This window comes from Ambystoma mexicanum, chromosome 1p, assembly GCF_040938575.1.
Source record: "Ambystoma mexicanum isolate Mex_15411 chromosome 1p, UKY_AmexF1_1, whole genome shotgun sequence".
Lineage (NCBI taxonomy): Eukaryota > Metazoa > Chordata > Amphibia > Caudata > Ambystomatidae > Ambystoma > Ambystoma mexicanum.
The window spans coordinates 1,103,656,743-1,103,682,912 of NC_090921.1; the positions used below are offsets into that span (position 1 = coordinate 1,103,656,743).

A 26,170-nucleotide genomic window follows, 5' to 3' on the forward strand; every position below is an offset into this window, starting at 1 on the left:
TGAGAGAGGCCCTTTTTGTTTCCGTCATCCTCTCAGCAGAAAACCTGTCTTGGGCAGATTCCTCTCCCCATGCAGCCACTGAAGTTTAATTTAAATGTATTTATTTTTGTTCTTAATTGGAAGGAAACCTGCTGAATAGAACCATTTCATACATTGTATTTTCACAGTACAATCCCCTTTCAGATTTCTAGGCAAGAAGAAGTTTTTGTTCAACATAGTATTCTCCAACAAGCATTTTTCTTCTTTAGTTTGCCAAGCCCAATTTAACACATCTGGTGCAAGCTGGCATTTCTTTTTAAGTTCGGTTTTGCATCTCGATCAGATTCCCACACTGTCTTGCAGCCATGGTTATTTTCTTCTAGGCAGTAGTTTATTTGAACCACCTATGCACTGAAACTGACATCCCAGAGCTGGAGTTTCTTTGAATTACTGATCATTGACACTTTGTAACTTAAAAAGTGAAGCTTTTTCCGTGCGGCGGAAAATGGATTTTGTTGATTTTTTTCAGATTTGGTTTGACGGGGCCTGTCATTCAGTGGTCATGCTTGGTTTTGCTGAAGCACAATGTGATATACTGGGCATGGCAGTGCCTTATTTATCACAGTGGTTTGAGGAAGAACAGATGAAATAGCGTCAGCGCCGCATTATTTCAAATGTGAAAAGGTTTCCTTTTTAATGGGGATATTGTGCTTGCAGCAAGGCAACGCTGCTTTTTCACTTTATTCCATTTGTTTTCGTATATGTCAGAACACACTGGCACGCTCCCTCAGTGTGTCCCCTTGTTCCATCCTGCCCAATGTGTGCTTGGCGAGATGGTTCAGCCATCTTTTTGTTCCTGCAAAACGCAGTTTTGAAGCCATAGTGCTCACAGGAGTCAGCGCAGCTATTTTGCTGTTTCTGCAGAAATGCAGCCTGCCTGGTGATGTGGATAAATACTGTTGAGTGGGTCAATATATCCTACAGACGGAAAGGCTTGCCTTCAGAAAGTAGTGGAGTTGTTACCAGATCACACAGTTTACAAAGAGTAAAAAAAGCTGTTACACTGATCTAGTTTGGTCAGTTATGAAAACAAGTGTTTATTACTAAGGCAATTATCCCACCTTCTCTCCATCACTCTCTAGCCACGTTGTTCAACAGGAGTGTTCAAATGTCCACGTTCATCTGGTATCCATTATACACATCACAACATTATCTCAAATTCTCCAAGCGTGCTTTACAAAATCACCTCCATTCTCACCAAACAATCCCAAATACACTGCATGAGTGATCAAACATAAAACAGACAAGAACATATGTATGGGAAGAGTACATAAGGGAACACATAGCTCTGGGGGAGGTTGTCCCTGCTCCTATGTTTTCACAAGAGTACAAGTGACACCACACCAGTGGTCAAGAATAGCGATGGAGCACAACCCATACTGAATTGTCTGGGTACATGAATTAACTTAAAATATGCACTCAACGACCTCCATGACCTCAATGTTAGGAGGGCAATTCTCGACTGCCTGGAATATCTTCAATGCAACATTACACTTTTAAAGAATCGTACCTCTTCTAGATCACCTAGTTAAAATCAAACTGGTGTAGATATTGTACTTGTTTGCATTGGTTCCCAAAAGAAAAATTGTGTCTTATGTGTGAAACCTGACCATGTTTTCCCACCTACTCCCTTGGTATCTTCCAATCAGGTGGCTAGGGAAAGGCCATCGCTTTTGGATACTGACCCTGGGGATGGACAAGTGAGGGAGAATCATCTGAGTGGAAGATCCAGAGGGATTGGGAGGAGGATACCCAAAGGCGAGACATGGTATTTCCCCAGTCCCAAAAAACCCCCAACCTACTCTCCCTCAGCCTTTATGGGGTATCTCCAGTCTCACCCCATCTAGCCCTCCCCATTTCCACTAAATACTGAGACGAGGTGACTAATATCTGTAAAGATTACCCCTAGGAATAACATGGGGAAATTAATGGAAATCTACAATAGAAAAACTCAAGTTGGCCCACTAATAGTCAGGCAGGGTCAGGCAATCAATAGTAACCATTCACACCCGACTCCACTTGTCTGGTTTTTTCACTATAAAAGGTGTGGTCTGACACAAGTGTATGAGCAAGTAGGAGAGCAAGCAGGAGAACCAGTTGGGTGGAGAGCCGAGATGCCAGAGTTGCCCAGGACCAGAGGCCAGAGACCGGGATGCCGAGACGCTGAGGAAATGCTGTGCGAAAGGGCAGAAGCATGGCAAGGGAGCCGTGTTTTCAGGGAGCCGAGAAGGGTCCGTGTACAGGAGTTGAGAGGCATGATGGTGCCTCAAAGAACATGTGCATGTGAATGTTCATTCCCCTGATCCTGTGAGACAGCCCAGGAGTGTCCGAAAGCCAGGTGGTGAGACTCTGATCTCGGAACGAATAGCCAGATTAAAGCGGTGGCGCAGAAGTCAGCCCGGTTAGTCTAAAAGTATTGCAGAGCCAGGTTGTGAAGAGCGGGATGCAAGGTAACGCAACAAACGCGTAAGAAAGAGGACCGCATTTGAATGGGCGTTTGTTTGAAGCTGACGGGGGAGTCGTCAACAAAGATACAAGTAACAGTGTTAGCGTGAGACGCGCATGTGTGTTGGACAATGACATTATATGAATGAAAGAGGGACAGAAGCCCATGGGAAAAAGGCGCAAGAGGCACAAAGGAAAGGACAGCATAAAAGAGGGTGTGAGCGACCCGGAGGGGACCAGAAGGACATGGAAAAGGTGCAAGAAGCACGAAAGGAATAGAAGAGTATAAAAAGGGTGTCAAGTGACACGAAAAGAAAGAAGCAAGAGTGTGTGAAAGTATGAAAGAAATGTGAAAGGGGTCCGAGTTGCCCATGAAGGAGGTGAAGATGGCCGACCTGCCTGTGAAGGCCCAGGTGGGCCGGACCAAATCATCCTCCTCGATCGAGTTGGTGGTGGCCTCCCTTTTGAAGACAAAAGGGTCAGACCCCGTTCAGGGTGCCCCACCTGCAGCCAGAATCTCTCTGCCGGCCCGAGTCTTCGTTCAAGCCAATAGAAAATATACTGGAGAAGAGGATGCCGGACCTCAGCCCGAGACTGACCCCTCAGGACCCGAAGAAAGACGGGGGGGGGGGCGAACGCCAGGGCACGGACATTTCTTCATCCAAGGAGGATGAGGTTCTTTCCATCCACACCATCCACGGTGGTGACGACGATGGAAATGTCAAAGAGATGCCCAGCAGAGACATCGATACTGTGGACGGGGACGTGCTGGCGGCGGCGACGACGACATGGGCGCTCGGCCGAGTGACCCTGTTCTCCAGGTACCCCCTAGGGATTTGTCACAGGACATCCTCTCGACCCTCAACACACTGGTGTCAGAGATTGCTGACTGTTCCACCAGCGGAGCCACCGGTGACTCCGCCGGTGGCTGTCCCGGTGTCAATGGAGTAGAGGAGGAGACACCCTATGCCTCCATTCCGTTCGACGGAGACAACCTGTTCAGGAAGGCCGTCAATTAATCCCTCCAGGCCGTCCCGACCGACACAGGCACCCTGCAGCAACACAGGCCGTCCTTTCGTTTCTCAGGAGGGAAGTCCAGCAGGTCTTCGAAGGGTTTTGGCGGGGGCTCATCCTTTTACCGCCAACACTTGCCGCTCCAAGGCCTTCAGAAGTGGCTGTCGTCATCAAGGGCCCGAAGTTGGTCCGATGACCTCGAAGCAAGATTGCACCGGCCAGGATGTCAGGCACCCACCCATGCACCCCGGTGGGAGGCCAGCTGGTGGACCTCATCAGCGTGTGGGAGACCATTTCCACCGATCGATGGGTGCTGGACGCTCTTGCCTACAGACACACCTTGGAATTTCAACGAAAGTGTCCGCGAATACCACCGGTGGCCCAGCAGGAAAATCACATCCCTCATCTAATGCTGGAGGTTTGGGCCATGTTACCAAAAGGGGCGATGGAGCTGGTTCCACAGCGACTCTGGGGCTCCGAAGTCTACTCAAGATACTTTCTCGACCTACGACGACTCAACAAGTACATAAAGTCCCAGAAGTGAAGGATGGTCATGCTGCAGCATGTGCTCGGAGGAGGGGGACTTTCTGTCGTTGGATCTAGAGGGCGCGTATTTCCACATTCCCATACACAAAGGACATCGAAAGTTTCTGCGCTTAGTCGTTCAAGGGAAGCATATCCAGTTCAAGGCTCTTCTCTTCGGACTGAAGTCGGCGCCCAGAGTCTTCACCAAGTGCTTCGCACCGGTGGCAGCCCATCTACGTCTGCCAGGGATCCACGTGTATCCTTACCTGGATGACTGGCTCATCTGGGCCAGGTCAAAGGACATCGCTGTTGTTGGGGCGTATTCTCAGAAATGTGCTAATTCCCTTCTACCTTAGAGACCCCCAGCTCTTTTTGCTGGACTTTAGGATTTAATTTCTAACCTAGAGAGAGTGAGACCCTTTTCCCACTCGCGCATGTATTTTTGTGTAATTAAGACTCTGTGTTTCTTTTGATTTTGGAGTCTGACAAACACCATAGGCATCATCATTGCATTGTGACACACAGCACCTTCAGTGCAGTGGCACAGGGAAGTCTCTTAGATTTCCCAAAGGTTTAAATACCTTCTCTTGGTGAAACTACTGTTTCCAAGAGCAGTGAAGTGAAATTGACTTTACTTACATTTTGTAACTTTCTAGACCCAGCACACACTATATTACAATAGGGTGCGGGGGGAGGGGGGTTTACTTAGTATCCCCTTTGTCTAGTTTCTCTTGTAATATTTTTATGTTACCCTTTCTACAATTAGCTGCAGTAAATCACCCATGGGTGCCCATTTTGTCAAAATGGCCCCGGCCTTCTTTTTTCGCCATTTCTTGTTGGAAAGGTCCTTCTTGAGATTTACTCTGCGCGCCAAACCAGGTTTGGTCCCTCTGTTTATTTTGTCTTTGGCAGGATTCACTAGTAAAGCCCGTCTCTGGCTCCCGCATGTCTGGCAGGGCAGGAAGCGAGGGAGGTGCCCGAAATTCCCTGTGCTTAGTCTCCTTGGTTACAGGAATGTACCCAAGGGTGATCGGCTGGAGGGCTGTCCTTGGAGGACAGCCACCCTGCTGTGTGATTGACAGCTAGGCTGTGAGTGAATGGGAGAAACCTGCATGAAAGACGAGGTTTTTTGCTTGGAAGGCAGTCAACCAGTGGACGAAGGACCCCAAAGAAGAACTTGGAAGAGACGCCTGCTTCCACTCCTGGACCGTTGGTTTGCCCGGTGAAGCCCTGCTGCAGTGCTGAAGCTCCGAATTCGCCTCGACTAGAGAGGATCTGCAAAGGACGACTTTTCCCCTTGGGTTGGTGGGACCAATCGACCCCAAGACGAGCTCATCTGGAAGTCCTCTCGGAGCTGGCTGTACTTCCGCTGCTGCAGGAACAGATTGCTAGGGATAGGAACACCAGGATCGAGTGAGTGTCTTTAAGTAGGACCTGAGCTCCAGGAAGATCTTCCGGACTCCCCTGAAGCAGGACTGACCAAGCCTGAGCCACCTCAACAGAGTGCTGGTCCCCGAATGCAAGGAAAGTCCATTAAGGTATCCGAGAACTGCAGTGGTGCTATTTGCGAGAGTCGCGAGAAACTGAAACAACGCAGTGCCACTGATCTGAAGCTTGCCCATTGCTGCCACCGACTTTCAATTCGTAGTGCAGGAATCCCCAGACGTCCTCCCTCTTGTCCTCATGACTGAGGCCCAGGAACAACAGGATCTGCAGACCTACACAGGAACAGAAGCCCGCTGGAACCAATTTCTTCTAACCAAAGGTACTGTAAAACTAAGGGGATTTGCATCTTGTTGTGTAGCCTTGCTAGTTCTCAGTTAAGACTTGTCTTGATTGCTCTTGCAGAGTTGCTTGCAGCTTGGCCCCTCACCAGCCTCCCAGCTTGTGGCCCTACAGTGATTTCATTTTTATACAAAAACTTCTAAAACATTGTACAAGACTTTTTACCTTCCTGCAAGACGTGTTTCAGCTCACCTAGACTTTTGCTCAACTAACATTGACTGTCCTGGCTCCCTGAAAGACTTCTTACCTGAGACTTTGTGCTTTGCCTTTCCCCCATGAAAGGGCTAATTTACTTTGCATTGGAGGGTTCAAAAAGTACTTAACTGCTTAAGAATATTTGCTAACCATTGTTTTATTCCATCCACTTCTTCTTTTGACACTAACCTCAGTATTTCTCTAAATGTACCAGTGATATATTAATGTCCACAGTGTGCTAGTTATTTAAGTTACCTTGGGGTGTAGGAATAATCTGTGTGCCATCCCAAATGGGTATTTACTGATTTACAGAAACTGAGAGTGTATTTTGAAGTATATTTTAGTTTTACATATATATTACTCCCTTCTGAAGAAGGCTTATTCAAGTGACTGTTAAATTCATAATTGTTTAATCAAGAAACCTTGAGTGTAAGTTTTTATTTGGATACTTGTCGCTGTGAATGTGTAATAACCATACAGCTCACAATTACCCCTCTTGAGATAAGCCTGGCTGCCCAGTCACTCTACCATCTTGTGTAGTGCATGCTTGTACCAAAGTTTGGGTTGACTATTGCCACGAGGTCAAGGATGGTGCAGTCTCCCAAAGGGTACTGCATACAATCTTGCCTAACAGCCGTCGGCCACACAGCAAGGACCGTCTAGCTGCTGACTGGGGTGCTCGGTGAATTATGCAAAGTCCTGCTGGACTCCATGGCAGGACGCGCTGTTCCTGGGATCCAGGCTCAATGTCATGCCCAGCGTCACCGTCGGAGGAAACGATATCGACCATCTTGGGCAAAGTCCAACGGCTGTTGGCACTGAAGTAAGGACCATCAAGTCTCTACTCTGCATGATGTCGTCATGCATATACCTGATTCGGGTCTGCAGGTTGCGAATGCGCCTGCTGCAGGAATTCCTTGATGCCCATTGGGTCCAGGTGTCCGGAGGCTTCCAGGACAGGATCACGCTCGACGACGAGTTTTGTCGAGAAATAAGATGGTGGGGCGTGCACTCCAATATCGCCGGAGGCACGGATTTCCATGCCCCCGTACCAGCAGACATTGCGACGGACGCTTCCCTGGAAGGATGGGGAGCCCACACCGGACGTCTGTAACGCTTCAAGGTCAGAAACACGTGCAATCCAGTTTTCGACAGGCACCGAAACTAATGGACAATGTAAAGCGAGGTACATTTACATATACTGCTCGTAAACACGCTTTCCCTTTAAGAAAAGTCTTCAGTGCTAGGCTTGCTTTGGATGGATGGCGGTTGCCCTGGAGACAGTGGCGTCCGTTATGCTGGAGCCGAACTCGAGCAGTTGTGTGATCTTGCTATCAGCTCCGCTTCAATTCGAAGCGGTGCTTCTGAACAAGTCCAGTGCGCCTTGTTTGTCCTGGAACATTGTCTTGCCGTTTTGATTGCTTTGTTTCTTGACTCTGCCTTGCTTGCCCCTTTTCGGATTTGGTATTGGGTTTCTCTTGGAATTTTTGGACTCGACCCGGTTAGTATTACGGACTGCCTTGCCTAGCTCTTGTTGTCGGTTCTATCTTGCTCTTCGGTGCAGTTGCTAAAGTGTCTCTCTTACCTGCGGGCTGCCGGTACACCACTTAGTTACTCAGAAGTTAGAGGCGACTCTTGTTGACTCCCCGGTTGCTCCAGGCTATCGCCCGATACTTCTGTAACTCCTTGTTTGTCTGTCGCAGACAAAATTAATAACAGAGGACGCGAACGCGCACAACGAGTGATCATTGATTTCTTCTGTTTTCACTTTTGCACTGCAGAAATTGAGGACGTGAACGCGCGCACCAAGGGATCCCCTGCTAATTGTTTACTTTTCTTGACTGCTCTTGGAACCTCTTAGTCTCGAAGGTACTCTTTGTCCTTGGGATTGCCTTCTGGTACATTACCAGTCTAGGCAGACAGCATTCCTTTCAATCGATTCCACTTGGTAAGATTAAGTCTTGTGGTTTTCGTGTGTCACGCCAGACTACATGTTAGTTCTTTCATTCCTGTGTTATTCCTTGTCTAGGCTTACCTGACACCTGATTGCCAGTCTTTCCGTCTGAAATTGGAAAGGTTTTGCCCATTCAGTACAGGTTAGATACACTCCTAGGTCTACATTTTTGCCCTCCTTGTAGGCTTTATACTAAGTGCCTTTTTCCTCCTTGCAGCTTGGTGTCTCGTGGGATCAATCTTCTAACTAATTAGTCCTTCTGTATGTATATTTAACATTTAGAGGGTCACATTGGTGGTAAGAAATGTATTCTTCACTATGAGGGCAAGAATCACGTGGAAGGGTTCCGTTCTTCCTGACAGTCTTCACGCAAGAGGCATGTGGCTGCCGGAGGAGCAGACGCTGCACCTCAACTTACTGGAACTAAGGTGGTGTTTTGGGCCCTCGGGTCATTTCTGCCATCCCTCAAGGGCAAAGTAGTGAGGGTCTTCACCGACAATACCACCACAAATGTCAGTAAAATGGGGGGCAGCCGATCCCCAGCGCTCTCCAAGGTGGTGCAGGACTTGTGGCACTTGGCCGTCGTCCAGGGGATGTTCCTCATTCCATTTCACCTGGCGGGGATAAAGAACACTGTTGCTGACTCCCTCAGCAGGGAGCTGTGCTCTTGCCACGAGTGGGAGCTTCGACAGGATCAAGTGGACAACCTTTTCCTCAAATGGGGCAATCCCCAGATCAATATGTTTGCGACAGCAACGAACACCAAGTGCCGGAGGTTCGCCAGCAGATTCCCCCAGCTGGGGAGCATGGAGGACGGATTCTCATTTCCTTGGGAAGGCCTGTTTCTGTATGCGTTCCCTCCTTTGCTGCTTCTACTTCGAGTCATCGGTCAACTCAGATGGTACCGGTGCAGGATGATCCTTGTCACACCAGCGTGGCCGAGGCAGATCTGGTACCCGGATCTTCTCAGCATGTCAGCGTCCCTTCCAGTCAAGCTGCCAGTGGTCGCGGATATTTTTGCCAGGGAAGGAGGCGCAATTCTTCACCACGACCCGGGGTCTCTGAACTTGAAGGCTTGGATTCTGCAGCATTAGAGTTCGGTGGCTACGATCTTCCGATGGACTGCAAGGAGGTGCTTGCCAAGGCCAGGGTGTCTACGTTGAAATGCTGCGTACACAAATGGAAGCGCTTTGCGGTTTGGTGTTGGTCGCAGAAGATTAATCCTCTCAGGGCCACAGCCCCTCAAGTACTTCCGTATTTACTATCATTGGCTAAATTGGGACTGGCCCACTCCTCCATCAAGGTGTATCTGACGGCTATTTCCCGCTACACAAGGTCTCTGGGACGGTCTTCACTGTGTTCTCACCGTCTGGTCAAAGAATTTGACGACAGGGAATATTCATGAGCATGTGAATCCATGCCAGGGCAATGCTGGAGAACATTTACAGGTAAGTAACTTGTTCCTTAGTTTTTATATGCTCAAGGCAAAGCTAAATCTTCAGTAAGGTAAGTACTATCACAATCAGCAAACACAATGTAAAAACAATGCAATACTAACTAAATCGCAGCATAAAAAGACTTGTAGAGGGGCAGTATGCAATTCAAGAGGAGTATAAACCACTCTTATAGTAAACTTTGTAGATTATTCTGTTTCAGGAATAAAATGAAAGTACAAGACCATCATAACCAGGTAAGCACGTGTTAGGTAAGATTTTCATATCGGTGATGAATCTTCCTGACCAGCCTGAACTCCAGAACTTTTTTGCTTTGACTAGGTAACTATTTTACCTTGTCCCTAGTTGAAGGGGAATCTTTTCCTCCTCTCATCTAGTCTTTTACTCTTTTTTATGGGTAATCTTTTTAGGTCTATCCATAGTGTTTGGTTGAAGTTATAGTTTCCTACAACTTTTGGGCTTAGGCTGGGTTGTCCCTATGGGCTTCCCTGTTAATTTTTCTTTCATGTACTTTGGTGGACTACAGTTCCCAAGTAGTAAAGACAGAGTTTCATCCCCCTTTATATTTTATATAGTGAGCCAGCACACCCCACCTTATGTGGAGTGCTGGGGGGATACAATGTATCCCCTTTCTGACTTACCTGGTAACATTGTGTTGCTATTGCAAGTTTTACATGACTGATTGGTGGCAGTGGTTTTTCCTTTGACTTTGTCTTTAATACTCGCAGGCTGTTAATTCAGCCTCTGTAATGCAGAGAAGAGTCCCCATTTTTCTAAAATGGTGGGCTCCTACCATTTTCGCCATTTCTTGTGTGCTTGCTGTTTCTGAGGTCTTCCCCTGCCATTCTAGGCAGGAACGACCTCAGTGGCTGTTTTGTCTTCGGTGGGAATCCTGTGGGTTGCACGCCCAGTCTCCAGAGTGTCTGGAAAGGCAGGAAGCGAAGGAGGAGTCCAAAACTCCACTGCCCTTTGTCTTCCACCTTGACTGAAAGAGAACAACTCCCAGTGTTGGGCTGTCTGTCCTGATTGGACACCCAGACAGCCCCTTTCTGTAAAATGCAGGGAGAGAATGCAGAGGTTGTGCTGTAGTCCTGATAAAAATCCTGAGCCTGGAGCTGCTGACAAGTCGACCACTGGAGCTGAAACTGAAGAGGAAGATGAAGAAACAAAGGCCTTGGTGATTTCCAGCGACCGGAGAGCCTGCTGTGGAACCGGAGGCTGCTGTGACTCTTCCTTCTAATCGCCCTGGGGATCCCGAAACTGAGGCCCCAGAGCCTGGTGAGCCCACTAGTCTCAAGAAGACCTGCATTTCGAGCCATCCCACTTTGTGCTGCTGCGACCTTGCTGGCCTGCAATACCCCAATACCCTGGGACCTCGAGCCATTGTGCGGTGCACGGTCTTCTGAATCTTGCTGAAACTTTGTGGGCATCCTGCTGGACCTCCTGGGACCTGAATAGAGTCCAAAAAGTCCCCTCATCAGAGTGCTGGACCTTGCAAAAAACGCAAATCCGACCGGCGATATTCTGTCGTCTTCTGTGCTCCTGAAAAAGCCGACAAATCCACAGAGCTGCATCCAGCCACCAGGAAAATGTTTCCTGGAGCCTTCTTCCGAGACCCCTGCTGCAAAAGTCCTTCCAAAGTCTTGTCTTCTAGACAAAGGAATCCATTGACCAGGTTTTTGGCTACATATCCTGAAGTCTTCCTGCTGCAACACTTCTTCTGTGCTGAGGTACTGTTGGGTGTGGCGTTTACTTGCTTTCAGTCTCTTGTGGTTCCCTTGTATCCTTGGGGTGCTACGGTGCTTGGGAGGTCTCTCGTCCAGTTCACCCAGGCCCACTACTGGAATCCTCGTAGGGTGTCTTCTCCGATGTCCCTGGACCGTAACTAACTTTCAAAGTGAACTACTTCCTTTTTTGCCCAGTCTTCCTCATGAACTCTGACTTTGCTTGCAACTGAGCCCTATCGCACCCTGCCTACTGCTGGCTCCTAGACCACAAGGGTCCCTCTTCTGCCTCTGAGAGAACTCATGTACTAGAATTGGTAAGGGCTAGATAATTTAAAGGGTCTGCCTTGAAAAGTAGAACAAGTGTTGAAAAAGTGTACTTGAGTTAGTTTGTAACTTTAAACCCTCAGAGTGAATAGTTATAACAAGTTATTACTTACTTTTGATTATGTTCTGCCATTCTGAAAAGTATAAATAGGATTTACTTAGCTTGAATAAGCTGTGTGCCTTCTTAAAAAAGTATTCTCAAAGTCTCACTTTCCTTAGAAACTGTCTCGCCATTCTAACAGAAAGTAGATAGCAGGTTAACTTACTAACCTGTGAATTGGGTTCCCCTCTTCACAAAAGTAATGCTGCTGGTTTTTACTTTATTATTCCTGTTAGGATAATTGTGTCTCAAATGAGTGTCCCCAATTGGGCCCTGCTTCACCTGACTTGTTGTTAGCCTGTCCAGAATAAGTCTGCCTAGGTCATACTTAACTCTTAGGTTGCTGGTAGCTCCTTTCAAAAGTATATAGAGGTTTTACTTAGCTTGCATAGCTGTGTGCCATCCAAATATAAGTTAACAAGTTATTACTTCCATTAGTCTGTGAACTGAAAAGCAACTGTAATTGAATATTACACCCTAAGGTCCAACTCCCCTAGAATAACGGTGTTATCCTGAATCGGAGTTATGGGTTTTTACTGTTCCCAGAATAAGCGTTCCACTATTCAGAAAAGTATATTGTCCAGTTGATTTACTAAGTGATTCCTTGTTGAACGTCAAGGTATAACTGACAGGGTCTACTAACCTTGTATTACTGTAAAGTGATCTGTAAGTAACTCATGGTTTTACTCCCCAAGAATAGGTGTGCCCTATACTGAAGGTGTATACAAAGGTCTGACTTACCTAGACATATTGTTAGATTTCTAAATAAGGTCTATGCTTTGGTCTGTGAACTTTAAAGCATAGTGTTGTTTTTATAATGTGTTAATATGATGTGTGATGGTACTTATTTACACAAGATTTACCTTTCTCTACTTGTATTGATATAAACCCTTTATTTTTACAATATATAGTGTGTTAGTGTTTCTTTGCACCATATATGTACTACAATGTCTTTGTACTGATTCTACAGCCCTCTCTCCCTCCCAATATAGGCCTTGCTGCTCCGTCTATGCTACCATATACTCCGGTGGTACAACCTTATGCTAAGAGTGGAGTCTTGTACTGTCTCTGTTGAATGGTTTTACTAAGCTCTTAGTTGGACTTCAGAAAAACTGTCCTAACAGCACGTTTCAGAAAGCCTGTATGTAATTCAAAGGTGAGTAATAACTTTGTTTCAGATCAGTATAACAGAAACAACACAAGGTAAGTTGCGTTGCAATCCTTTTACAGAGCCTTTTGCTTTAATATTCCATCCCTATCTAGTTATGAAGTGTTTCAGAGTCAGATTGGGGGTCAAAAGGGCAAGGCATAAGCTTAAGAAAGTCAAGAGTACCTGTGGAATTCTTCAGTAGCAAGTAACAGTTGTTGTGGGTAAAAGTGTTCATGGATATTGGATATGGCTCCCTGAATGCACACCAGCATTAGGCCTGGGCAACCGTGTATGGGCAAACACACAAATTAACACCTCAGCAACACAGGAATGGCAGAATGACTCTAGGTATGTATTACTTCTAGTCTCACAGTACCTTGGGTGCAATGAAGCTGGACATCATCACGATGTAGCCGCTGCAGACCCGGTCTCCTGTTCCTTGGTCGTGGTGACAAAAGGAGGGACTCTGGATGGGATTTCGCAGCAGCAGTCGAGAGAGGGGGGACTCCCAGCATAGGATTCTTCGTGCTCCAATGAGGATCTGTGGTTTTAGCACCTTTTCACAGACACCAGTGAAGAACAATTGTCCTATTGATTCGCCTCACTTGCTCGGTCCTGCCCTCTGGTGAAGTGGAATCCTGCCTCTGGAGGTCCGGAAGGAGTCCAAGTTTCGGGAGGATTAGTTCTTTGGACGACTATGCAAAGCACTCGGGCTAGAGGTCCCATGGTATTGGTGGTTTTCAGCCCAGGAAGCTCGCAGCTCGTCGTGGGATGGCTGGAAATGCAGGTCATCTCAAGACTCGTTGGTCCTACCAGAAGAAGTCGTCCTCCTTGGAGCTCCTCTGTTGCATGGAAGAAGGGATCAGCACAGCAGCAGTCCCTATTCGTCTTACTCATCGGATCAGTTCCAGTGGTCGACTTGTCTTCAGCCTCAGGATCGAAGCCATTTATCCCGGTACCCAGCAATCGGCACGCATGCAACATTTAAACTTTGCGGGGTGGCTGTCCTTTCAGGGTAGCCAGCCTCCCAGTTGGAACTAGTTCCAGGCAGGCATGTCAGAAGACAACGAACTGCAGAGTTTCAGACTCCTCCCTCTTTCTTGTCTTCGCAGACACTCTGGAGCCTCGGCAGGCCTCACCAAGGATTCCCACTGAAGACAAAAGTCATGCCAGAACCTTGTAATCCAGCACTGCCGAAGAAGGACCAAGAAAGGACAAACGCACAAATGTTGAAAAAAGACTACAGCCACCATTTTGGGTCAATGGTGACCCTTTTGTGTTTTACCAGGTTTGTGGACGCAGCATGCAGGTAAAAATCACGCGAGCATCGGTATAGCACGTCCACTGCCACCAGCCTTTCAGGTATGCATGTCACTGTATATTCTATATACAAAAAGAAGTCCTATTTATTATTAGGGTGTCACCCTTCACTCTTCCCACATAAAGTGGAACATTTCAATAATTAACACAAATTTTATTAGTCATCAATTAACATATTTCATAAAAGACAATCATAAAAATGATCATGATACATAAAAAACATACAAAATGCTAAAACAACACAAGTAGAATCACCATAAGTGCATCATAGTCCAGTAATTCTTCAAAGGATCAAAAATGTGTACCCAACTGACACTTTGATTCCATTGCCTCACTACTTTTAGCTTATTTCTTATTAGTGTATTTAAAAAAACCCGACTTGTACAAGTTTCTTTCCTTTTTAAACAGCAATGTAGGACATTCTTCAGGGGAGTGTGTCTTGTGTCGAACTTTAAAAATCTTCTTTAGTTGGGGAGAGTACCCTGTTGGTCAAAAGGACACCCTATTAGTGCCAAATTTTCAATGTTAATCTCTATTTACATTTGTTAAAAACCCTTATCCCTAAAAGGGCTATGACAGTATGTTCATTATTACATTACCTCTCTTTCCTTGTAATGACTCTGAGGCCTTCACTGGTTCTTGCTGCAGATTCCCAAATTCTTATAGGAATTCTTGCTCTTCCTCCTCTTTATTCTAAACTAGTGTACAATGGATGCATATTACCATAGGATAACATACGTCATACATTATATATACTTTTACCAATATTGATTTTTATTTAAGTATATACAAAGCATAAACTGGATGGAGCTTACCAACAATGGTCTTCTCCCATCTACTTCTTTTTGTTGCTTTCTACAATAAACTCTTAGTCTTCTGGTGAAAGATTGTCACCCTGTAAAACAGAGCCCATACTGTCTCAATTTCTCACCTTTGAAACCCTCACTTTCAAAAAAACTCTGTATGCTGACTAAACCCTGTCGAATGAAAAAAACACTTACTTGTGCTTTTAGATATTGCATTCCATCACACTAGGCCTTTGTATCATTGAGTATTATAGGCCTCAGGTTCCTTTTTAAATTCTATGAAAAACCAAAGCCAAAAAACGCAATTTAGATGCTGGCTCACTTTTAGGGTATGTATGCCCATATAGTCAATATTGCACATTCTCTCAAACCCACTTACTTGCCAATTATCATGTAGCTAGGATCTGCTCAGGTCATCCCATTCGATTCTAGTTGTTCACTAGCATCCATACCTACATAATTAAAATCGCGGTAATACAGCGTATCACGTGACGTTGTGACGTCCTCACGCATGCGTCATCATGTCATCACGTTGCGTCATGACGTCATCGCGTCGGTGGGGGCGTATACGCGGAAATGCTATCTCCGTGAGTGGTGGCGAGATAGGTCCCTGTTATGTGGGAAATGTAGGAAAATATCAATCCTACAGACGTGGGCAAAATAGCCATGAAAAAGGAAAGGAAATCGAGGAAAAAAGGCAAACAAAACCCCAGGTAGAAACAGTCTTGGTTTTCATAATAAAAAAGCCAAATATTCAAAGGGGTAGAAACTAGAGATGGGATAAACAATTCCTTGCAACAATTAATGACCAAAGTAATCTGTGTGACACAAATGTGTGACACAAATGTGTAAACATCACAAACCAATACAAACATATGATTCTAATTCCAAAATTGTCAGCAACACAAATTATAGTTTTGCCAATAACAAACAAAAGCTGACCTGACTCACTCTATAATCGAAAGGTTTTGGGATGTAGTATATCTTCGCATTATACTCCAATTATATAATTTAGGCATTATGCCATTCCACTCCCTCATTTAAACCTCTGGTGTGGCTTTTCGACAAAAAAAATAGTTTCTGTTCTAAATGCAATAGTTTCTTATTGATCACAGTCTGCGATTTACCCTTGATTTGTTTCAGAATACACCATTCAAAATCATTACATGTATGTTTCATTTCTAAAAAATGTTTGACCATAGGAGCTTGCTCCACCTTATTCTAATGCAGCTCCTGTGTTCGATCATTCTTGTTCTGCATTTTCTATTTGTTTTTCCAATATACATGAGTTTGCACGGACATTTTATCAAGTAAATCACATTATTGGTGTTACAATTTGTGTGTTCATTAATATTCCACATTCTTTCCATGCCCAAGTCTACATCAATTGTCTTTTTTGTTTGAGTGCACATAGTACAGTTTCCACAAGGGTAGTGACCTGTCACAGCGGGTAAACCCCATAAATTGGTCTGTTGTAATGGTTTCTTCTTCACACTCGCATCATTTCTCATAACTAGGTTTCGCACAGTGGTACTTTTTTAAAAGCCACAATCGGTCTTCCTACTCCTTGGTCATGATTTTATTCCAATTTCTGGTGATAATGCCCTTAATCCTGTATGACAAATTACTAAACGTATTCACAAATACTAGGGGTGTTTCTTTAGTACTTCTCTCTCTCTGTATTTGTTGGTCAAGTAGGGATTCACGATTGTTGTTAAAAGCCCTCTTGGCTGCTTTTTTAACCAGCGGGGCTGGATACCCACGCTGCACCAGTTTGCATGTCACTGTAACAGAAATGCTACAGGAGCAGTGAGAAAGGGGATACAGTGTAACCCCTCATAAATACAGCGGTATGTGCAGATCTCACAAAAGGAAAGGTAAGAAGGATAACCAGTATCCCCCTTTCCTTGGAAACATTAGTTCTCACAAGGAAAATAGAAGAACATAAAATGGGAAGCCCAAGGGACTCCCAGCCACACTGCACACTACTAGAGCTCTTTGCTCCTCCGCCTCCAACTCCCTCAGGGTCAGTCACTTCTCCAAGCAACGTGTTGGTGGTAGGTCTTTCTTCGGCTGGGGCCTCCCTCTGGAACAGCCTCCCTGCCTCTCTAAAACTTGAGAAGAGCCATCTCCAGTTCCGCAAGCACCTCAAGACCTTCCTCTTTGATTCTGCCTTTTCTCTTCCTGTCCGATACTGCACTGGTCACCTGGCTACCCTCTGATTTTCAGGCCCAGGTCCCTGCAGTCCATTTGCACACCCGCACTGCCTCCCAGCAACCCTTGCACTTTGGTCTGTATCTGTAACCCTACAGTCCCCCTTCCTGCACTTTGGGACACCTGCTGTCTGCACTTACCCTTGCACCTGCCACCTGCTGGCTACACTTGTTATTGTTTTGATCCCATGTACAGCACTGCACCCTCCTCTTTCCCCTGGCACATTTCCCTCCTCTCTCCCCTTGCACAATCTCAATGTCCCTTGGCCTAGTAAGATCGTTGTCTCTGTCTTCCCTCCGTTTCCCCTCCCTTGCCTCATCGCACCTTGAAACACTTGTGTATAGGCGCGTTACAAATGCCATATCATATCACAGAGTGCTGGGTGTAGCAAAAGATGTCTATAAAGTTGGAGGAAAGTATGACTCCAAAAATAAGGTATCGAGAGACACCAAATGATTCCCATAGTTGGAGTAAAAGAAGCGATCAGTGGGGGAAAATGTTCCCATTCACCCAGGAACATAGAAAAGAAATCCACAAGTCCAGCAAAACGTGCTCAGTGTCTCAGATTTGGCATGAAATTAATAATCTTCCCTAACATTTAACCTTCCTATACTTGAAAGGGATCAATGGGGGAGAAATATGAATAACGCCTGCGAGCCACCAGTAAAAACACCACAGGTCGTTGATTGCCTTCCAGGTGAGTGGAAAGGCCCCCGGGACTGCTTTGGGCCCATTTTGAAGATTTAAAAATGTTTCCCTGCCCCGACTTCACCTTCGTCCCCTCCCGACTCGCTTTGGGTCCTCCTCCTGCCTCCGAACCAGCCCACCCACCCCTGATTGGCTACCTGATAGTCGTACCTGACCTTGCCAGGGCAGCCCCCTGCCCGGCAGCCCCTGCGACGAAGGGCCCAAGGCAAAGGGCAACTCTTACATTGGCGGCTCCAAGATGTGACTGCAGGTGTCCGCAGGGGAAGCAAAGGAAGCCAGCAGCCAACAGACACCAGCAAAACTGTAAGTGTGGCACGGGTGGGGTGTAGAGCAATTACTCTACTCCAGAAAGCCCTCGCCACTCTACCTTACCTCTCCATAACGTAGACTGCCATAGTCTTACAACATGCACACTTAGAGAGATCGGTGACCACCAGCCCAAATCCACTCTTGGCTTGATTGTAAATATTGCATTGCATCACGCACTAACATACTAGCCAATGGTAACTAGTTCTACACCTAAAGAGAATGGTCAAGATTAGCCTGCGTCACCTTTAGACAAGTGTAATAATGTTATCATGTGCCACACTTAGATGGAATTCTTAGCCTTAGCTTGCGTCACATCTAGACAGGATTATGAATGTTAGCATGTGCCACACCTAGATGGAATTCTTAGCCTTAGCTTGCATCACATCTAGATAGAAATGTGAATGTTAAAACACTTAAATGATGAAAAGTGCAATACTAGAATAGAACCGTGATCACTAGCCTGCCTCGCATCTAGACAGAATATTGAAAATTAGCCAGCGCCACACTCCGATGTAATAGCAGGCATCACACCTAGACATTATTGCAAGGACAGCATTGCCAACTAACCGATCCACTAACAATTTCATCCCTCTGCATACACCTCTCAAACTCTAACCAAACACAACCACAAGCCTAAAACGCAGGAAAACCGCACAAACTTCACTACACTGCAACAACAAAACAAACCGCACATAGACTTGCACAACAGCACACGACAACTATCGACCTTATAACACCCCAAGCCCAGCCAACGGACCCACCGGGCTGAGTCTGCCAACAGCACATCAACGCTATCTTGCAATTTTCCAGCTCATTCCCACTAACTTACCCCCCCCCCCTCTTTCAGAGCCGCCAGAGCGCCAGGGGACCACACAGGTGGTGATAGTGCGCAGTACAAATATCCTTTAACAATAACATTAACATGAAATTAATATTCTTTCCGAACAGTTAACCTTCCTATACTGGAAAGGTATCAATGGAGGAAAAAAATTAAGAATGCCTGCAAGCCACCAGTAAAAACACCACAGGTGGATGAGCCCACAGAAGATGAGGCACAATCGTATTGACCCATATGATGTTAAGCTTCCAGACATCACTGCAGAATCACCTGAAAACACTGAGCGAACAGCCTCAGATTCTGCCACAAAGATTCACTGTATAACTGGGGCACTCCTGAAGTGGGCTGCTGCCTGTTGTCTTATAGACATCCAGCTGGGCTCTGAGGAAAGGGATCTTGAGGGCACATTAGAGCAGGCATGCCGCCTCATACAGTACATTCCCATTATGCAGTCGGTACAATGGCAATTAAAGGTTTCCATGGAGCCACAGACACATGCCTTCCGCTAAATGTGAGGGTAGAGGAAAAAATCAATCCACTTTGGTAGTAAAAGGGATGGGGTGACCCATATACCGATGGCTGAGACACAAAATGTAAAAGTAAAACTGCCAGCCGCGTAGCTAGTAGTCTGTGGCACTCCCAAAACCAAAGAGCAAATACAGTGTATAGGTACTAATGGCACTTTGCGTTTAGCCACAAAGTAAAGAGCTCTAGTTACAAACTCTCAGGTAGAGTATCATGAGTACAATAATGGCAACAGATTATAAACAAAATAGCATTGGTAAACAATGTTCGAAGAGTTATTTGGAATTTGACATTTTTAATATTTGTATTTTTTCACTCCCATATCATCGTGGTCAAAAGATAGGTTAACTGCCAACACTTTGGTTACGGGCCTACTCATTACTGACTCACTGGTCAGAATAACCAAGCAAAAGCAATGCTCCTTCTGATAAGGAGTGTAATATTTTTTAATGGCTAAAAGAATGGTGATGTTAGTGGTCTACAATTTTCACATTTCTAATGCTGCTATATTCATGGCCAAGTATAACAAATCCCAGTGGGAGGCCATGCAAGTTCTCTTCCAAGACATGCCATGGACATTTTTTATGGCAAAGAGCGAAAGGTGCATTAAAGTGTCTACAGTAGGGCCATCACATTTACAATTGCATTTATAAATTGATTTATTTGCCCCATTTCCCTGAAACTGATAACGAATTTGGGATATCCTGCTAATATTAATTAGACCTAAACCTTTTAAATCTTCCTTGATACTTTGTGAGGTTTTAATCTGTCTGTGCGCAGGTGATTTACGTAACTCAACATCTTCTTCCTTAGTTTAACATGGACTAGCCTTGTTGCAGAAGGAGCAATTATTTCACGTTTGAAAACTTAACAACATGGAATTTGCAACATAAGAGGTAGTTCTCAATATTTGTGGTCAAAGAAACAAGAGGCTATCCATGCAGTTCATTCTGAAAAGTGCTGAGAGATCTTCAGACAGATCAGAAATTGGAGTATCGAGTCAACTCTCTTCTACCTCATAAGACATGTCTTCAGGAATCGGGCAATATCAATAAGAGCATCTGTTTGATTCTGAATGTTAATCGTGGAAGTAATAAGTAATGTGGTTGGAAGTTAGCAGGGCACATTATTTCAACAAAAAGTTAATTTGTCACAGGAACCTTTTGAGATCACCAGGTGGCTTTAGCGCATCGCCGCCTAACCCTTTGTGTGAAAGCAGCAAAGTCGCCAACCGAGATCTATGAGTTCTTGGCGCAGTTAGTGGTGGTGTTGTGCCCTCACCCTGTTTTGCAAGGCCCACATTAGTTCTGTGTCCACATTGCACGAGTCGTTTGTCGCTTAGTGGCTGGATGCCCATGTAGGGGATTCTCTTACACATCCTTTTGGATGTATCGTGCACAAATGACATCAACCCCTACACGCTGAGGAGGATAAAGTTAGCTAATGCTTTCAGTGCAAGACAATGCCCTCCTTCATGTCTCTGGACCAGTGGGTTTGGCAATAGTTCTCTTTGGAATGGAATGGGACCTATTTAACCCTTTGGATTACTGAGACATTGCTTGGCAAATAATGTCTTCTAAATGATTTGCCTTGTTTATTCTGCTGAGGATGAAGTGTGCTAGCAAAGCTCTGATTTGTGATGCTACGTGTTTTCATTTGGTGCATAATTGTTAGTTTATTGTCATCAGCCCTAGGCCATGGTGTTGTGACATTTGAGGGTTAAATTGACTGCATTCTTTTCCAATCCTTAGGTGGCTATGTATCTTGGCTTTGGGGACAACCTAGAGGACCTGGAATCCATGGTGCCAGCAGAACTGCTCGATTCCTCGTTTCTGAATTCATCTGCAGTTCTGAATCTCTCCTCAAATTCCTCATTATTCTGGGATAATAGGCACTATGCTCGTTTGCGTGCTGCCCTCAGCTTGCACAAAAGGAAAAAAGGTATGTTGCATTGGCAGTGGTCTTTTGTCTTTTCAGGAAAATGTGTCTAATATTTTCAATATGTGCAGCAAGTCCATTTTTCTACATACACCTACCTTTTCTTGTGGTGACTACTGATAAAGCAAGCCTTAACAAAGCCAATAGTTGGGACTTCTGATGAGTGAAAACCTACTCTGTATTTGGGTATTGATGTCATGTGCATGGGGAGAACAAGCACAGTGAAAGGAACACCGGAAGGGGGCGCAGGACTTGGCCAAGGAACTCAGGGGAGCGGAAAGAGACACAAAGGGATGTTGTGCAGTAAAGACGGTGCATAGGAAAGAGGTGCAAGTGAGTATTGCTGACCACAGGCGCTAGAACGAAAGTATCGCAGCAGGAATGGTACCTGGTGATAAAACATAGTAGGGGAGCACAGTGTTAAAATGCCTGTGTTTTAATTGTTCTTTGCTTTATTTTCCTTATTTTTCTATTTGCCCTCCTTTCTGGTTAATTGTGACAGTTCATAGTTTAGATTTTATTTAATCTGTTTGGTGCCCTTTTTTATTTCAAATTGTGTATATAGTGCTCCACTTTTCTTGGTAGACCTGACCCAAACAGGCAAGATACTGAGGTAAACTTTCTGAAGTAACTATTGCTTCAGCGCAGGCAACCCAGCATTTTTATTGCGCATCCTTCTTTATCCCAGTGGGAAATTAATCAGAAAAAAATGCCCTTTTTCACAGCAAGCACTGAGACCATGTATTTATGGAAGCTGTAGATCAGCATATGAAAGGGCCTCAAGATGGCCAGTCTCTGTGAAGGTAGTTTATGGGATCAGTTAAGGGACACAAACTATTTGGAATTCTTTGTCCAGACTGGGGCTTGAGTCTCACCTGTACTCCTATATCCTGCCTTGTTTCCTACATATTTTTGTGACAGGATTTTGCGAAGCAGTATTTTAGATATAAATGGGCTTCTGTGTACGTTTTCACACATGCTCTTGTCTGTACTTCCCTCGCGCAAGCTCCTGGCCCCAACATCCAGTGCTTTTATTTGTGTGCATAGGGTTGGGAGCATTGTCACACAGCTGTGCAGGACTTTCCAGCGCTTTTAAAATTGTTCTTTTTTAGCTTTTTCTTCTCACGCCTACACCCTGTGGGTCCTGTCTTACATAACACGGGATGCTCATTCGTTTAGACCCACGTTCGCTCTGTTTTCACTGTCTGGGTCGAGAACATTTGTGTGCCTTTTGCGTTTTTTGTGATTTATTACCATTGAGGTATCACACTTTTAGGCTTGGTCAGTGGAAAGAAGAGTTCATTGGGACTCCTCATGACAACCCAGTTTTCGACTACCACAAGGTGAATATTACATCTTTGTTTACCAGGACACCTGTGCAAGTGACTCATTTACTACAAATCACTGGGTAGGGAGGGATTCTTTGAATCATCCTCATACCTGCTATTGCTCTGCGGGTTCGCTGCTGCTTAATATGAGGCATATGCCCCAGGGATCATTTCAACAGTCTCCTGCTGGCTCTCGGTCTGAGGTTCTTTGCAGATCTAAAGGTGGGGTTGTGCGATTACTTCGGCCTTGGCTTTGGAGTTTCTTAGGACTTCTACATAAGCCTCTATCTGCAGGTCACATGGTTCTGGATCCCTCTCCCACACCTTCCTCCTCTCCCCTGATCCCTCCCCGCCCCCATAAACTTTAATGGTCTCCTTCAAGTGATGAACAAGTTGCTCTGTATGAGGGAAGTGGCGGTGCTTGCACCATCTGAATCCCAGGAGGGGCTCTTTTTATGTTCTTCACAGTGACAAAGCAGGGCAAGGAAGGACTGTGGACGATTTTGGAACCCATCAGCTTCGTGCCAAAAGAAGTTACAGCAGTGTCATGCCAGCTCAAATTCTGCCATCTCTTCAATAGGGTGGCTGCCTGTTCGCCGCCTTGCACCTGCAGGATGCCTACATGCATGTCCGTTTCTGACCCCTGCATCAGAAGGTTGAAGTTCGCGAAACAACCATTCATTTCTACCAATTCACATTCTTTCACTTTATACTGAGCTTGTGATCTTCTCCAAGGTCAATGCGGCCGCCATGGTCTTTCTTTACCATGATGATGCTCGCATCCCGCTTACCTGGACGATTAGTCTATCCATGCCAAGGATTTTTTAGACCTTTTTATTCCCTTCAAAAAACACTGGTCCAAGTTTCCCTTTGGGCGTGGCAGTAAACCGCAAATGAACTAGCTCTCGGGATCTACTCTACATTAGATTCCTGCGGGACACCTGATGGGTCAGGCTAATTTTGGATATGGGAGGATCCAGCTTTGCAAACCAGAGAGTTGCTAAAGTTGCAAGCTCTTGCACCCGCAGCCTTTGTTTCAGAGCATGCTGGAGAGTATGGACTCCTGTGTATTGGTGGTCCATTATCTGAGACTCTGCATACACAGCATGCAGCTTCACCTGTTATATGGTCACTAATCCTGACTCAAGCTCCCCCTCTGTCCTCATCCTCATTGACCTTTACTCTGATTTTGATATGGTCAGTCACGCCACCCTAATAAATAGACTCTCTGAGAACCTGGGCATCACGGATCAAGTCCTTTGAGGTTCAGACCAGGCTGTCGTCGGAACCTCAAAGGTCCAACTTGTTTCCTTTCTCTCCTCCACCTCTCTCTCCAAATGTGGTGTGCGCCAGGGCTCTATACTCTAACCCTGTCTCTTCAATGTCTATCTGGCCCCTTTGGCCCACCTGATCTCCACCTTCTCGTGTAACTTTCAGTGTTATGTGGATAACACTCAGCTCTCTTTCAAGTTTACCTCTGCCTCCTCTCCTCCCTCGCTCATTCCTGACTATCTGCGATTCTGGGCTGGTGCACCTCCGACGATCTCTGCCTTAATGGCAATAAAACAGAGATTCTACTCATCAGGACCCATGATTCCGCTTTCCCACTCGGGCTGCCGTTCTTCGGGCCCTCTACCCTTGCCTTCCTGTGAGGCAAAAAACACTGGTGTCTTCTTCAACTCCACTCCTTCTTTCCTCACATCACATACCTTGCCAAGAAGGCCCACTTCCAGCTTCACCTCCTCGGATGTATTCTACCTTTTCTCACTTTCTCCAAGAAGCTCTGTCTCCAGAGCCCTGGTTCACTCAGGCTGGATAACTTCAGCAGCCTCTTTCTCAAGCTGCCTAACTCTACTCTTTGCCCTCTGCAACTAGTCCAGAACAGGACTGCGTGACTTATCCTTGGCCTCAAGCCCAGGTACCGTATCTCTCCAGCCCAGAAATCTCTCCAGTGGCTCCCTGTGGCTGCAAGGATCAAGTTCAAGACCCTCTGCATCGTCCACAAGATATCCTGGGGCTGGAGCCCTCACTACATCCAACTCTCTCTGATGAAATACTTTCTATCTCCAGCATTGGATCTTTCATGGATTCACATGCTGTGAATATTCCCCGTCGTCAGGCTAGGAACCTTGGTTGCTTTAACCTAGCGTTTTCCCATGGAAAACGTCGACACTTTAGTGTCCTATCAACATACTTTTTGGGTGCTTTAGTCCCCACCAATAGGACGTAGGGTACAAATAGCCCCGCCACTGTGGCTTCCCTTCAGATTTCTACCGTCTCCAAACTGTTGGGATCACCTCGTGTTCATCGTGTTTTTTGCACGTGCATCTGTTAGTTGGTATTGTGATGGATTCTGGGGCTCCGAAGAAGTCTCTTTTCCGGCCCTGTGCGACTTGTGGGATGAAGGTGTATGAGGGTGACATGCATATGGATTGCCTCTACTGCCTTTACCCCATCACTCGACAGACACTTGCGAGATTTGTCGAGGATTCTCGCAAAAGACTCTTAAGGACCGCAATTGGCGGTTGGTCTGTTGGCTTAATGAGGGCACTTACCTGGTCTCGGAGGTGGGGTTGGTCCAGAGCCTGTCCTCTGAGTGGCCTGTGCAGTCTATGAAACATCGCCAGGCGGCGTCGGCCGAGCCTCCGGCTAAGGACTCTCGTCCAGCAACAGTGTCAGAGGTGGTGAAGAGCAGCAGATCTTCGAGTAAACAGCTGTCGAAAGGTGCTTCGTCTAAGCATGGTCGCTCGGACCATTCCCTAGGCCTTAGAAGTCGACAGCGCAGGAGAAGGGCGTGCCCAAGAAGGACTCATCGTCGAAGCACTCATCTTCAGGGCACCATCACAGGTCGTCCTCTAGCAGGGAATCCTCTAAACACAGGTCCAGCTAAGCCGAGCGGGCTGGGTCTCCGGTGAAATCTTCATCGCAGGTGGTGGCTCCTACGACGGCCTCGTCGACGGTGGTCCCATCGTCAACGGTTGCTCTTCCATCTACGGTTCCGTCGTCGACGGTTGTGTCGTCGGCTTAGGCGATGACTGTATTTGATAAAGGTCCGATGTTCTCGTCCACGAGATGGACGCGGATGGATTGTTGCCGACGAGTGGGGCGTGGCAGTCACCCGCCTTTGACTCGCTTCTGCGCGACCCTCTTCTACATTAGGAGACGGCAGCTTTTTCATCGTCCCCGGAGGTGGACGACGACCAGGAGCCTGTGTTGGGTCCGTCGGCTTTGGGACTGCAAAGTGTTGGGCGTTCGGCGGCAGTGGGAGCTGGTCCGGCTGGTTATCCACTGGTGAATCCGCAGTCTATGTTGTCGCTCCAAGTTCTGTCCATGCTGCAATCGTTATTGGGACAGCTGGATGCAAGGTTACCCTCTCTGAATGTGGTTCCGGTGGGGCCTGTCATGGACGTTCCTGGTGTTCCTCCATGTAGTTCTTCCCCGGCTGGGTTGCCGGTGCAGGTGCCGCGGCCGG

The 26,170-nt window shown here is 46.2% G+C and overlaps 1 protein-coding gene across 3 annotated transcripts in view; it reads left to right on the top strand.

Annotated features, from left to right (window-relative positions):
• Window positions 1–26,170, top strand: part of HASPIN (histone H3 associated protein kinase) — a 734,185-nt gene that overhangs the window by 373,360 nt on the left and 334,655 nt on the right. For all 3 annotated transcript variants that reach the window (XM_069604709.1, XM_069604710.1, XM_069604711.1), the window contains one exon: window positions 21,184–21,373. In XM_069604709.1, coding sequence (XP_069460810.1) covers window positions 21,184–21,373 — 190 coding nt within the window. The remainder of the gene's footprint in view (window positions 1–21,183; window positions 21,374–26,170) is intronic.